This window comes from Poecilia reticulata, chromosome 13, assembly GCF_904066995.2.
Source record: "Poecilia reticulata chromosome 13, P_reticulata-male-v2, whole genome shotgun sequence".
NCBI lineage: Eukaryota > Metazoa > Chordata > Actinopteri > Cyprinodontiformes > Poeciliidae > Poecilia > Poecilia reticulata.
Window position 1 is genome coordinate 15,770,051 of NC_088842.1, and position 14,824 is coordinate 15,784,874.

The 14,824-nt window shown below is 38.3% G+C and overlaps 1 protein-coding gene across 3 annotated transcripts; it reads left to right on the top strand.

The window, feature by feature from the left end:
* The first annotated feature begins 1,323 nt into the window (after positions 1-1,323).
* Positions 1,324-12,313, top strand: alkbh8 (alkB homolog 8, tRNA methyltransferase). Of its 3 annotated transcripts, XM_008425518.2 has the most exons (12): positions 1,325-1,490; positions 2,333-2,466; positions 2,945-3,045; positions 3,627-3,749; positions 3,969-4,064; positions 4,328-4,432; positions 5,245-5,315; positions 8,016-8,122; positions 8,267-8,427; positions 9,034-9,305; positions 11,009-11,158; positions 11,522-12,313. In XM_008425518.2, exons 1-12 carry the CDS (start codon positions 1,350-1,352, stop codon positions 12,110-12,112), a joined length of 2,052 nt encoding a protein of 683 aa, XP_008423740.2. In that variant the 5' UTR covers positions 1,325-1,349; the 3' UTR covers positions 12,113-12,313. The 3 variants fall into 3 exon arrangements, with proteins under 3 accessions (XP_008423741.2, XP_008423742.2, XP_008423740.2); XM_008425519.2 differs by lacking the exon at positions 3,969-4,064 and having other exon boundaries at positions 1,324-1,490; XM_008425520.2 differs by lacking the exons at positions 3,627-3,749; positions 3,969-4,064 and having other exon boundaries at positions 1,324-1,490.
* The last annotated feature ends 2,511 nt before the right edge of the window (positions 12,314-14,824 follow it).

Consider the following 14,824-nt stretch of genomic DNA (forward strand, 5'->3'; position numbering starts at 1 on the left):
ATCTCTGCAAATAAAAAAATCAAGTGAAATGCGTCTAAATGCAATGAGCTGGAGTTTGTTGATTGTGCACCTGTTAATTCCTGTAACGATCAACAATGTCGACAAATGGAGACAAACAAAAGAGAATTTTATTAGCCTGCTTAGGAAAGACATGCAGAGTATTGTTATCGTGATCGAGAGGGAATTTGTGTGGTCTCCCCTCATACCAGCTGTTGTTTTGCAGACTAAACAGAGCGTGCTGTATCAACAACGAAGGGCTCTCACCGCCCGGCACATGAGATGACTCTGGACAGGTGACGGCTTGGTTACACAACTAACCCCAATCTATTAATGTATTTGGACACAAAGATGGACAAATGTCCACAAGTGGACAACTCATGTAGAAGTGCTTTTTAAAGCCAAAAGGGACCCCAGAGTCACTGCTCTTGCTCAGACGCTCATCTCATCAGGACATAAAAAGTTTTGTGATTTGTTCACAATAATGAGTGATCACTTAGCCTATATCTACAAGTTTAGAGGGGTTATTCTTAGTCTTGAACTAAAACAGTGAGAAACCTCCAATGACCTTTCTTACTTTATTGTTGAATAGCTATTCTCTGGTGATTTTAATAAATGGTGTTGTTGAGCTGCCTTTGACCAGTTTGAACAAATTGCTATTTGAATTTTTTAAAACATAGTTATATATTTTTTGTTACGAACACAAGACAAAACCTTTTATCAGCACAAACACAAACAATATTCTACAACAAAAATGCAAAAATACAGCATTAGAACAACCAATAGAACAAGCTATTGTGAGCTTGTTCTCACAATAGTTTGTGAGAACAAGCTATTGTTCGTTCAGTAATGGCAGAATTCTTGTTATTTAGGGTAATTCAAAAGTAAGCTCTGGAGATGCAGCTGTATGAATTCTGTCTTTCTATTTGTACTTATTTACAGTATTTCAAGGTGTAGTAATAGAAGTCATAGATGTTTGGGAGGGACTTTACCTTATGTATGAGCAATTTCCCTAATCATAAGATTAAGTATGAAGTCCAACATTTCATCATTACATTCAAACTTGACTATGATATCTGTACGTATGATTTCGATAGAGTGCTTAGTTTTTCCATTGAGAAATACCACCATGTCCCTTGGAAAAAACAATAGCAACTCGATAAAAAGTACAAATTTCACCCAAGTCCTTAAACATTGCGGGGTTTTATTACCAGGATAAATACTGTGCAAAGTTTTGAAATTACGTTTTCCTGTTTTATTTGTTTCATCTCAGCTAACACATATCACACGTCACAAGCGGAACCATAATTTGAGGGTGCTAGTTGTACCCGGACAGATTAGGTAGACGAATCATGGACTGTACAGTGGTAAACAACGTGAAAGCCGCTACCAGAAGAGGGAAAGAAGACAAGAAAGTGCTGAGAAAACAGCTGAAGGCCAGTCACACTTTACTGAAGCATGAAGGCATCAGTACAGCATCGCAGCCTACCAAGGTGAACAGAAAGGAAAGGAAAAAAATCCCAAAGAGAAATCATTACTTTCACACGCGGATAGTTTAAATTAGCATATGTTTTATGCATTAGCATTTGAAAATTTATATTTGTAAAAGTAGCTTATTAAAATAATTCAATTAATACCGATATGGAGCCGTAGACATTATGTGTAAAAGTTGGAAGTGCCGTTTTAAGTTGCTAGATATTTTTGCCTTTGGCTCTGCTTTGAATCATAACACAAACCCGACCACAAAATGTGAGAACACGCTATTGTTCAATTAAACAACTGCTTCTAAACAGTTGTTCAATTGTTCAACCAAAACTCATTCTATTAAAGGTAAAGAACCTTTTTTGCAGAAGAGATCAAGAAGTCAGTAAATACCTGCGTATTGTAGGATAAAGTTACATTATGGCCTTGGTTTGGTTCTTTTCCATTATGGTGGTTTAAGATTAATACATCTCTCTCTCTTAAGTAGAGTTCAATTCTATTTCCTTCCATGATATTTTTTTTGATAGAATTAAACTTTATTGCTTACTAAGGCAGAACTTGCGTCGGGAGCTTTGACAGGGACCTTGTAGCTTGTAAAATACAGGTAAAATCTGTGACTTAAACATCAATATGAAACACACAATTAATATTCTTTGTGCCATACACTTCGAGGACTCTGAGTAATTCTTGTTAAACTAGTCTAACCTTTGGTAACCTTCAAGTAAGCCATTCTCCAACAAAAGCCTAATCAACTTGGAGCCAATGTGTACATTATGTGTACAAAATGTGTAAAATATTCAGCTCACCGGACAGCTGAAAACTTGCTGATCCTCTTCTTCTGTCATGCCCGCAGAATTTGGTGGTGGCTAACGGAGGCTTGGGGAACGGTGTCAGCCGTGAGGACCTCTCTGCCTCAATGAAGCAGTTTGGAGACGTAGAAAGTCTGTTTATGCCTCCTCAGAAGCCCTATGCTTTTGTCACATACAGGTATCACCGCAGCAGGAATCTGCTGTTTATCATTAAGGCAATCTGTTCCAGTGAAGAAGTTATTTAAAGCTAAAAAGAAGTAATGCCTTCATCAAAGCTTGGAAACCATCTTAAGCTTTTCATTAAAGTTTCCTGACTAAGTTAAAACACTGAACATGAACAGTTAAAAACACAAAACTGGAGAGGAAACATAAACAGCAACCAAATACTAAATACTGAGACCTATCCAACAAAAGCTAAAATTAAAGCATCTCATTTTATTTCCAAGCGCCAACTTGTTTTACAAATGTATTGTAGCATATTGTGACCAACAACTCTGACCAGTTTCTTGAAAATGTTATACATAGTCAGTTTTTTTCATGTTTGATATGTTTGTTGTTGATCAGGACTACCCAATCCTGTCTGGTTTAAATAAATTGACTCTTTGACCCAAATGTTTTCTTGGCTTCTCTTGTTTTATTGTCTTTGTCTCTCCCAGATCAGAAGACGATGCCCGGAAAGCTCACACCCAGCTTAACGGGCAGAAGCTCCTGTCTGGGGAGAACAGCGTTACTCTCTATCTCAGTTATGTTGACTCAGGTATGTATTTTCGGATAGCATCACATGCAGCTCAGACGTACAGTATTGTGATAAAGTCTTGAGTAATCCTTCTGTTTCACTTTTGAGAAGGCAGTCTTACATTTTATGTTTTTCAATACTCCCAAAACCTAATAACTATTTTTAGGAATACAGTTATTTGCTAAAAGTGCTGGTATTAAGGATGAAGGATGACAGCCCTTTGTCAGGTGTGTGCTGGGCTACACCTATTTCTTGAAAACATGACTTTCAGTTGCTTTTCATCGGCAGTAGAAAGATTTATTTATTTTTTTGCACTGTCTGTTTTTCTTTTCACCCTTGATTGTCAGATTTCCTCATTTTTTTATGTTGATACTTGGCATAGAGCTACCTAAAGTCCAAAGAAAACCTGTAATGTACTCTCATTAGCTTGAAGAAACTGCTTTGTAGTAAGAAAGTTTGACTCAGGAGCAAAATGCTAAAGAAATAAGCGATGACTCGGACTTGTAGATAAGGAGTTTCTGGAAATCGTCTCCTTTAGGCAACCTGATTTTGCAGGCTGTGTCTATAATGTCACTGCATGTGTTACTAATATTTGTTTGCAGTAAAGCATAAAGAGGAAGCGCGGGTTCATTTTCCTGAAGGATTAGCTCTAGTGGAGGATTTTGTGTCTCCTGATGAGGAGGCTCTGCTCCTCGCTGCAGTGGACTGGTCAACTTCTGACCAAGGTAATGAAGCGCGTTGCTCTTTCACAAACCTAAACTCTTTTAAAGCTTAGAACAAGATCAGTGCTGCAAGTAGGGAAAATACAGCTCCCTTACCTTGCTGAGTGTTTAGTGTTAAATAGCTATGTATAACTTTTGTAAAGTTTGTTCAGATTCTGGCGAATGGTCACGTGTTTATTTTATCGATTTTAATCTTAAGATTTTGATGCTTTGTTTGTTTAGCTCAGAAAGCTTTGAAACACAGGAGAGTGAAGCATTATGGCTTTGAATTTCGCTACGAGAACAACAATGTGGACAAGGACAAACCATTACCTGCAGGTAGTCACTTTAATCCGTATAATACTTTCCGTAAAGCATAAAGAAGAAGTGTTGATCCATTTTCCTGACGGATTAGCCTAGGTGGAGGATCTAGCGTTTTAATGTAACTTGATAATCATGTCTTGTATGGCTTCTAGTTACTTTACCTTTGTTGCATCCCGCCTTCTATATTTCAGAAGTTGATGAAAGGTCTTTTATTTTTATATATAATTCTCATTATTATGACTCAGATAAATCTTAGTGTAAATATTTTATCTGTCCAGGTCTTCCTGAGGAGTGTCTGGCTGTTTTGCATCGATGTCTGCAGGATGGACACATTAACGTCCTGCCTGACCAGCTGACTGTTAACCAGTATGAGACTGGACAGGGTGAGTCTGTTCGGTTTCCAGTTAATGTTTGGTGTAACATTTTTTACACAGTAAACAAACAGTTGCTCAGTTTATCAATTGCAACTAAGGGTTGCATTAGCAACACATGAGACTTAGTTAGGTATCTATTTAAGCATGATTTATATCATGTCTCATAACTACTACCTTTTCCTAATTTTTTAAAGAAAGTTGTTCTTATTCAGAGAATGTGTGTCGAACATTCTGTGAATAAGAGAAGTACTTCTTACTGAGGAAGTCTTTACAACTAAAAATAGAAGACATAACATTGTTATTTTTCAACATTTGACACTCGTCAAGTATCACATTTCTGACACAACTCCTTGCTTTTGCATGAAGATCTGATTCTTTCTTGAAACTTTCACAGTTTTATAGAAGGAAGTGGTGTTTATGTTTGAATTTTTTAGTATTAGTAAAATTTTGATTAAATATTCTTTTATGCCAATATTTCAAAGAAACATGCAGGCTGTTATAGGATGTCCTAGTTTTTTCCCACACCACTGTATTTATGCAACTATTAATTCCATCAAATTAGCACAAAACATATATATATATTTTTTATTTACCACCAGGTGGCAGCAGATTCTCTTTAACACGCCAATATAGTTTCTCCTCCTTGGATCCCGAGCTCTTTAATTCATGTCCTAAAGGTTTAAAAATGGTCTCTGGTTAGCCTGAAATGTCTGATTTGTTGTGAAATGTCTACAATACTTTTCTTTTCTCACACCAGATTTCACTCAAATGCTCTGGATTTGTTTCGCTTTTCAAGTCTGCCATATTTGTGTCGTTTCCAGGTATCCCCCCTCACGTCGACACCCACTCTGCCTTTGCGGACACCATCCTGTCGCTGAGTTTCGGGGCAAAGGTAAATCACTTGTGTTGTAATAATCTCTTTTGTGTCTTGTGATCCAACTTTTCTGTCTGTTTTTCAGCTTGTGCAGTAATCTATTTGAAGAGCTTTAAACTTTAAGATGTAGGAATAAATTTGATGTCATCAGTTTCCAGGGATAATGACACGGATGAAACAGCAGCTCATCAACCTGTGATTCCTTTCCCCCAGACTGCTGCTGTTTCTGTTGCTGCTGATTCTTGGATCTTCTCCTTCTGATTCTGCTGAGAACATTTTGACACCATCATAGTTTTTGTGGCATTCTGCCAACGTGGTTCACGACTTGCTTTCTGCTAGCTTTTGTTGATGGTTTCAAGAATGGTTCGTACTTTAGAGAGGATGTATTGATTTTTTTTATGGGTTTGTCTCTGTGGGCTGATTGTGGCACATTGACTCCCAACTGACCCCACTTGTTTGAGTGATAGCGGCTAATCCATTAGCAGTTGGTGTCATCTGTTACAATGTCATAACCAGACAGGCAGACTTTATGTGGCTGCAGGGCTGTGGATTTGGGCCACTAGGTATTATTAACATATTATAGAGGGAGAACCCATCTGAAAGTTTTGGTCCCAAAGAAAATTATTATTGATTATTGCACTTATTTATTTGCTTGTTTGATTATTAAGCATAAATACAAAGTATTTATACACTATGAGCCATACATTGAATTGAATACTACATTGCTGTCCTGTTAAAGCCACAAATATAGATATTTTAGGATTGTCTCTAAGCATTTTATGTGATAAATAACCATGAAGTGATGAATAATTGTGAAGTGGAAGGAAGATTAGACCTGGTTTTTAAAAATGTCTTTCCAAATGAAAGTCATTATTTGTCTGGACCTGTGTTGAACAACCACAGTCTGACATTTCAGTACATCTTTGAGCTCCGTCAGATTGGATGGAAACTATCAGTGAACATTGTTTCTTAAGTCTTACCTGAAGTTTTCAGTCAAATTTATGTCTCGACTTTGACTAGGCCACTTTGAAACATGAAACATGTGTGATCAAAGCTGCCCACTTTGGAAACATCTCACTGCTTTATATTTTAAAATGATCATAAATGACTGGAAAAAGTCTGACATTTTGACATCAAAATGTATGGTGTCAACATATTTCAGGCTCTTAGCAAGTTTCCTTCAATTATTGCCATATGTTTAGCTCCATCCATTTTCAGATTGGCTCTGGCCAGATTCCCTTTCCCTGCTGGAGAAAAGCATCTCCTAAGTAATATACTGCCACCACTGTGCTTTACTGTGGACATGGTGTGTGTGTATGTTGTTTTCAGATACAGCTAGAGTTTTGTAGCAATCAAAATAGTTAAGTGTCTCATGTGACCAGAGCACCATCTGCCACATGTTTTCATTTTTTTTTTTTTTTTTTTACATTTAAATAATTCTACACATAATATATCTGCTTCCTTCCACTTCACAATTATGCACTTCTTTGCAGAAATCAGTCACACAGAATCCAAATAAAATATGTTCAAATGTCACGTAGGAACTTGTGTGCTTCTGTATCTGAGACTGAGGGAGAAGGATGAGCAGTCCTATGGAAAAGCGTATTCTCCCAGCATCATCATCGACCCAGTCACATTCCACCGCTTTCACTGATTGGCTAATTTTCTCTCAGATGAGAACAGTGCAGACCTTTCTTGCCTTTCTGGGGGGAAGAAGGAATGAGTTCAGCTGTGGTCCGAGGGAAAGATCTGATCATTTGCTGGAGCCTCTCGTGCTCTTTCACAGGAAAACACAAACTCATGTCCTTCTTTCTCCCTTCTGCCCACCCACACTCTCACGCATGCGCGCACGCACACACGCCATCACTTTGCAGAATCCAATTTTCCTCCTGTCAGAAGTTGGAGAGATTCAGTTTGAAGTTGTGTGAATGTAATTTCCCTGCAGAGCGTGAGCGGTTGCGTGCTGTACGGAAACATTAGGATCAAACGCAGGCGCCGGGATGAAGGTGACTCCGCTGGTTAAAACGGAGGGCAGACACAAACTACATTTGTTGATGGCGGTCTGACAAATTCAGCAGATTTGAGCAGGACTTGTGGGCAGAGATAATCTGATGTTGGATTTTTATTCAAACATTCAGTGTGCAACATGCCTGGGTTACATTTTCCTAATAAAAGACATAAAAGAACATGCTGCTTTTCATCTCAACATTACTAAATAAATATAAATGTACCTTGGAAAATTAAGGTTTAGTTTTTCTACCAGTTTTACAGCCTCTGAGAAAATGCAAAGGAAGTTGCAAGAAAATCATTAATGGAACTTTAGGAACTTGCAAAATTGGTGACTTTTTATGGAAATTAATATGAGCTTATATGAATATACTTGGATGTTCGGTACATAGCATACACATAATGTCATGTCAGGGAGTGGTCCAGTGGTCTAGTAAAGTTATCAAAAGTATAAAAATAAAAAAAAGTCTGGTTGATTGATATGAATGAATGAATGAATGACACATTTCTGCAGCAGGACACAGATCAAATGGTTTAAATCTTACATATTTAAAATAGTTAACTTCTTCGGACTTTTTGTCAGCCTGATGCTATGAATCTTCATGATGAAGACGCGAGTTGTATCCTTTGTCTACCCGCCTTTTTTGTACCATTTTTTTTTTTAGATGAATAATTGTTTTGTTAAAACTTTTTCGCTGCTTCTTCATGCAGACTGTGATGGAGTTTCGTCACCCAGACGGCCGAGTTGTTCCCATTGTGTTGCCTGAACGCAGCCTGCTGGTGATGAAGGGGCAGAGCAGATACCTCTGGACACACGGGTGAGCTGGATGGTGTTTTTTTTTTATTTTTCTCATTGGTTGCTCAGTGTGCCAGCTTTTTCTTCCCACCGTTGAATCTCTTGAACTTGATCACTTCAGTGCCTCCTGGTTGTTTTAGTTTGTGGGTAATTCTCTCTCTGTTAGGATTACCCCACGGAAGTTCGACCTGGTGCCAGCTTGTGAGACACAGTCGGCTGATCATTCTGAGCCCGACCTCGGTTCCCACGGCGATCTCACTTTGAGCAAGAGGGGCACCCGCACTTCCTTCACTTTCCGCAAAATCAGACACGAGCCCTGCTGCTGTGGTGAGGCTGGCACACAGCCGATATGGCAGTGTTGAGACAGATGATGTCTAGCTATAATAGCTATAAACCTTTTAAGTATTTAGGAAAGTTAGTAAATGTTCAGTTTGAAAGGTTAGACTCTTTTATTATGTTGATTCATTACAAATTCAATGACATACTTTAAGTGTTTATGATGTATTTTCAAGTTACAACCACAGTCCTCCATATTTGTTATTCAACGTTATTTTACATATTAACCTAAAGCAATGTGTGCCTGAGATGGGTGAAGAAAAAGGGTTTCAAACATTTTTTACAAGTCAAAATCTAAAAAGTGCGGCTTGTCTTTGCGTTCAGTGTCGATTGAATGTCAAAGTCATATAGATGCTCACGGATATCGATTCCCAGTTGAGATTATCTGTGTGTGGCAAATTTTAAAGTTCTTTCACACATGGATTGTGACAAATTAAATTTGAACAAAGTTGCTGAATTTGTTGTCTCTCATTAGCGACATTTTAAAGATGTATAACAGCTTTTTTCATAAATCTAAACTTCATGCAGCATTGCTGCAGCTGGAGCTGAATATCTCATGGATTTAAAGGACTGTCCCATGTTCCCCTCCCACTCCAGCCTTCCCTTCTGCCTGTGACAGTCAGGGAGGATCCTCCCCATCCCCGCCATCTCAGCCTTCTCTTCCTAGTTGCCACGCCAACGCAACCCGTTTGGAGGAGGAGTACGTGCACCGGGTGTACGACGCCATCGCCTCTCACTTCAGCAGCACTCGCCACACTCCATGGCCCCGCGTTTGCCACTTCCTGTCCTCCCTCCCACCCGGAAGCGTGCTGGCTGATGTAGGCTGTGGAAATGGGAAGTACCTGGGGGTCAACCCGCAGCTGATCCCGGTGGGTTATGCACATAGTTCAAGAAACAGTCTGTGTGACCCCCTGAATACACAACTTTTGTATTGATTTAGATTCATGTTGTCATTTAAAAAATGCGAAAACAGGCACTAATCCAGAAATGAGAAGATATCCAGTAGGTACCAGTAGGGTCATGATTTCTTATTTCAGCCCATTTTTTGTTAACTTGGCCAAAAGTATCATTGAAGTCAAAAACAAAGCCAAACTGCCCTCAGATGTTAAAGGTGCTTGTTTTCCTGAGAAACTTGAAACATGTTATTAAGGACGGTTCTTATTTTTAATTATTTTTAAACAATTTAAAACAAAATTGTCTGTTTTGGGCGGGCACCACATGGAGACTGGGTAAAGGGCCGTACAGGAGATCCCCTGAGTAAAAATTTAACTTTTGCATTGAAACATGCTTTACATATTTTTATTTTCAATATTTTGCTATTTTGATGATTTTTGCTTGGCTGGTATGTTTGGTGTTTCATTCACATGAGCGGAGCTGCATCATTGTGTATATCATCTATAGGCATTTGCTCAGTTTTTGATTTTGTTGGCAGACAGCCCCCCATATTTCTGCTGTAAGTGCTGGTGATTTGTGTTAATTCTAGTTTTCACACAGACGTTTCTTGTGTTTAGTTCTGTAAGTTAACTAACTTAGCTTACAGAACTTATTTGTATTTCTTTTGAAGATAACATTTGGAAAGTTTAAGAAGCTTTGAATCTTAAATCAGAATAAAGTCTGTACGTAATTTTTTTTTTAGTTTTATAAGTTCCTATAAATACTCCAAAACATATATTTTTTAAAGGTTTTCCCTGTATTTCTGCTCACCTATCAAAAGCTCAGAAGCCCACATTGACTCTTTAGCTCCACAGCAGATGAGGCCTGGAAATCAGCAGAGATCTTCATCTTACTCCTGTGTTTTGCTGTTGATCTAAAAAAAATAAAATAAAAATAACCAGAAAAGTTGTCTCGAGTTCAAGCTGTAGAGGAAACCCTTCAGTAACACAGAACCTCTTACTTTGCTCTTCAACGCATGAAATATGTAGATCTTTGCGCAACAAAGCAGAGGATGAGATCAGTGTTTTCTTGCTCCGGTCTCCGCATGACGCCATCCTTTGCATTAGCTCGGTTTCCATGGTGATATCCAAATTTTCTGTTTACGTATGCACATGAGGATATTCGTGTTTGGGGATTTATGAGAAGCGTGTAAGCGGCTTATCTTGACTCAGACCGTGGCTGTAATAAATCATCAGTGAGAACATTGTGATTATGCAGGTTGCACACCATTTCTCTGAGTTTGATTCAGTCTCTTCAGCTCAATAATCCTTTCCTCTGGCTCTCTGGCCCTCCCATCTTCTCCTCTGCAGTTTGAAACCATAAACATTTTCAAATTCAATTGAAAGGAAAATGGTTGCTCTTGTGCATGTGTGTAGTAAATATTTTCTCACCTTTTCTTTTTTCGGAGAAGACCACATGAAACCTGATTGAATTGACTTTTGTTTTAAAATGTTATCAGAACTGCCTGGCCCATACTTCTTTCTCCTTTTCAATTTCATTCCAGCTCTCTTTACTTTTGCTCATCTTACTCCCTACTTCCTCAGGCCTTCCATCTTTTTGATGTCTTTATTATGTACACGGCATGCTTAAATCTTACGCTCTGAGCTCATTAGCTCGCCTTGTGTTTGTCTGATCTCAGGTGGGATGTGACCGCAGCAGCGCTCTGGTCCAAATCTGTACAGAGAGAGGATTCAACGCGTTTGTATCTGATGCTCTTAGCGTCCCCCTTCGAACGGACTCATGTGACGCCTGCATCTCTATAGCTGTTATACACCATTTTTCCACACAGGTACGGGCAGCACTTTCAAACACTTAAAATATGAAAATGATCAACACAAACAAATAAAATGCATTGGACACAATTGTACTAACCAGAAATCCCACTGAAATACAATTGACATTCTGCGTGAGAATTTCTGCAAATGTAATATTTGGCCAGTAGGCTGTCACGAGACGATGACGTTGCCCAAAATGTTAAAAGTCACAGAGTGATTGAAGCACAGATGAGAAAGAGAGGAAAGAAGACGATAGACAAGTATTGCAACTGGTATCTTAAATAGTTTTGACTTGCTACTGCAATCCTTCACCAACTTACCTTTTTCCCCTCCACTTCTTGAAATGTTAACTCTTTAAACGTCTGCATGTGTTCCAGGAGCGTCGGCTGGCAGCTGTGAGGGAGCTGGTCAGACTTCTAAAACCTGGAGGTCAGGCGCTCATCTATGTTTGGGCTTATGAACAAGAGTACAACAAGCAGAAATCTAAGTACCTTAAAGACCACAACAAACCGCAGAATGGGGAGAAAAGTAAAGACAAACTAGGGGAGAGCCAGGAGCCGCACGAAGAGCCAAGTGTCCTCACTGCCAGTCATTTAGACAACAACCACACTGGAGACTTAAAAGATGACAGCAAAATGACGGAAGGCAAGCTTAGTGTTCACACTAACCGCACAGCCTTTACTTCCCAGGACCTTTTGGTTCCCTGGCACCTGAAAGGGAGGAAAACACAAGTGGAAGAAGAGTTCAGTTCTGGTTTGCACACCACAAAGAGTCCAGACTCTAAACTCAGTCCAAGTGTTGACACTTCTCAGGTTCCTGGTGGGAGTTCAGTCCCTGTTTTTCATCGCTATTACCATGTCTTCCAGCAGGGGGAGCTGGAGCAGCTCTGCATTGAGGTGACCGGAGTCAAAGTGCAAACTAGCTATCACGACCAAGGAAACTGGTGTGTTATATTACAGAAGGAATAACATCTTAAACTAAATTTAAGTGCTCATACACAGTTTTTAATTTAACAATTTTGGAAATTAACCAGCTCGGATAAATGATCTGTGAGGCTTTCAAATAAGTGAAAGGAGGGTCTTGCTGAATATTTGTGACTGTGGAAATTTATACTCATCTGTTTTATTTGTCCTGCCAATAAAAGACAAATTTTCAAGGAATGCTTTAAATCTTATAATCTGGTGTGGATTTAATTTTGTATTCAAGAAAATGTTAGTGGCAGAGCACTTACAGATGGCAGATTAAAAGAAATGTGCAACTAAGTAGGATAATTAAGAAAAGATATATTTGTGCAAAAAAAAAAAAAGATAATATAAGAAGTGAATAACTGCGGGGATGTAAACACTGGGGAGCTGCTGGGAGGAAGGATCTTCAATAGCTCTCCTTTGCGCAGTCTCGCTGTAGGAGTTCTTTCGTTCTGGTCTTCCTTATGAGCTGATCTAAACGCTTCCTCTAGGCTGTAGATAGCCTGCTGCTCCACCAGACAACATCATAGAAACTGGCTGATGCCACCACAGAGTCAAAGAAGGTCTTCAGGTGCGCTCCAGAGGATATCAGGCTCCTTAGCGGGTAGAATCTGTTCTGACCCTTCCTGTAAAATACATCAGTGTTTTAACTCCTCCAGTCCATCTTATTGCTCAGATGGACACACAGGTACTTAAGATTCCACTATCTCAATGTCAATTCCATAAAGAATTGTCCATCCTGCTATTTTCTTCCTATTTAAGAAAAACAAAATCTGCTCCCCAGACTGTTTAAAAACAGAGACAGGTGTTGGCAAAGAGTTGCAATTAGAACATCCCTCAAGCTATCAGCAATAACACTGCTGTCATTGAAGCCTAGTGGTGGCTGACTAATCCAGCGACTGAATGTGCATCTTTATTTGCAAAGGATTATTACTGGTTATAATTAAGTCTACATGAGCTTAGAGTGACGGAAAACAACAGAACCATAAAGGTTTAAGGGTATATGGCCTGAAGAGTTCTTTTATGCTAAATTCTGACAATAAATGGAGCTAATTCAAGCAGACTTCTATTGCGCTGGGAGATCTCACGCAGAAACCAGCTTAATCTCTTGATTATTCTTCATAGTGCACAGGCTTTTCAATAATTCTCTCAACTTTATTATTATTACTTTTTGTACCCCACTCCCTTTTAATTTGTCTTTGAGGTCAGCGTCTGCTCTGAAATCACTGAGCTGTAACTAAGCCATATAAACTTTCTGCCAGACCTTTTCCAGTTAAAGGGCTGCAGTATGTGGCAGTGCTTCTGGCTCTGGATGATCTGCTCATGTTTAATAAGTCAAATCTATTTTTTTTTCTTTTTAGAAAATATCTTAAATTGTATCATAGTTCACAGTCCGAGCATTGTAACATGCATATGCAACTTTTTTTTTTTAAACAAATTTTGTCTATTAAACCTAACCTGCATTATATTTATTTTTTTGGGTTGTTTGGTGCTGTAATTTAGTTATTTATTACTAATTGCTAATTTTCAGTAAAATGTTAATGTTACTTTTGTTTTCAAGTTATTTTGGTTATCATTGCGAGCTTTTTGGTCATTGACAAAGAGGTACTAACATATTTGTCCATGTATGTATTAAGTAAGAATGTTTCAAAAGCTGAAATGAAATCAATCCAATCAACATACCAATGATTATTATAAAAGTCGTATTTCGAATCACGATCTAAAGAAACAATTTCATGTAGGATTGCTTTCGTCTCATAAGTTAATCCTAATACATATAATTGTAAGTACAAAATGTAAAACATGCATTATTTATGTGGGTATTCACAAATATGATGTGATGTGTGTCCCAGCTTTGCCCTTCAGGAGCAAGAGGGTATTTTGTCATGAGGCTCAGGTCAAATCACCCATGAAGCTCGTAGTTCCTCTGGGATCAACAGACACAAACTAATCTTGGGTCTGAATTATACATGGTCCAGTTGCTTATATTGATTGGAATGAAGGAGAGTATGTAAGAAAATGTTGACAAATACAAGATTATTGTCAAATTTACCTTCCGTTATCTAACCAGAAATCTAACTTAAGTGCTGTTTTTGGAAAATTGTCATCTTCCTACAAAAAATATCTTTTTGCTTCCTACAAAAATTTGTTTTTTGCCAGAAGATGATTAGGCAAGAGTCACTTTTGGCAAAAAATGACTTAGGCCATTATTTTAGGAAGGTGTTGAAATGTAGAGGATTGTTTTACACAACAGCTTGCCGTCAAATTTTTTAGAGATTGGCAAAGATTCAACAGTAATTTTCATTTTCTTTTATCATTATGAAATGCAATATAAGCCAGGATTCAGGGCTGTGGGTGTAAGCACAGAGCGCAGCTTACTGATCCTTGTCTAATTCAAGTTATTTTTTAAATGGAACAATAAGTATTGATAACAATTTACATATAAATACAGAAGGCTATCTCCAAGTGGCTAATTTACATATCGAATCTCATTGGAAGGTTGATGTTAAAACACATTATAAAAGCAACAATGAAAACCACAAAACAACACTACTAAATAAGAAAATGCATAAAATGACCGTAAAATTCATATATATTTACATATCAATAATGTTGAAATTTAAGGCTTGACAAGAGCTCATTTTTAAGATGTCTTCTAAATGAAATAGAAATTGAAAGGTTTCTGATGTTACGTGGAATCGGATTCCAAGTATG

Bases quoted from the DNA above. Each gene is read 5' to 3' on its own strand.
- alkbh8 (XM_008425518.2), top strand. From the start codon at position 1,350: ATGGACTGTACAGTGGTAAACAACGTGAAAGCCGCTACCAGAAGAGGG. The intron at 2,467-2,944 runs GTATCACCGCAG...TGTCTCTCCCAG, and splicing joins TATGCTTTTGTCACATACAG to ATCAGAAGACGATGCCCGGA. The intron at 8,123-8,266 runs GTGAGCTGGATG...TCTCTCTGTTAG, and splicing joins AGATACCTCTGGACACACGG to GATTACCCCACGGAAGTTCG.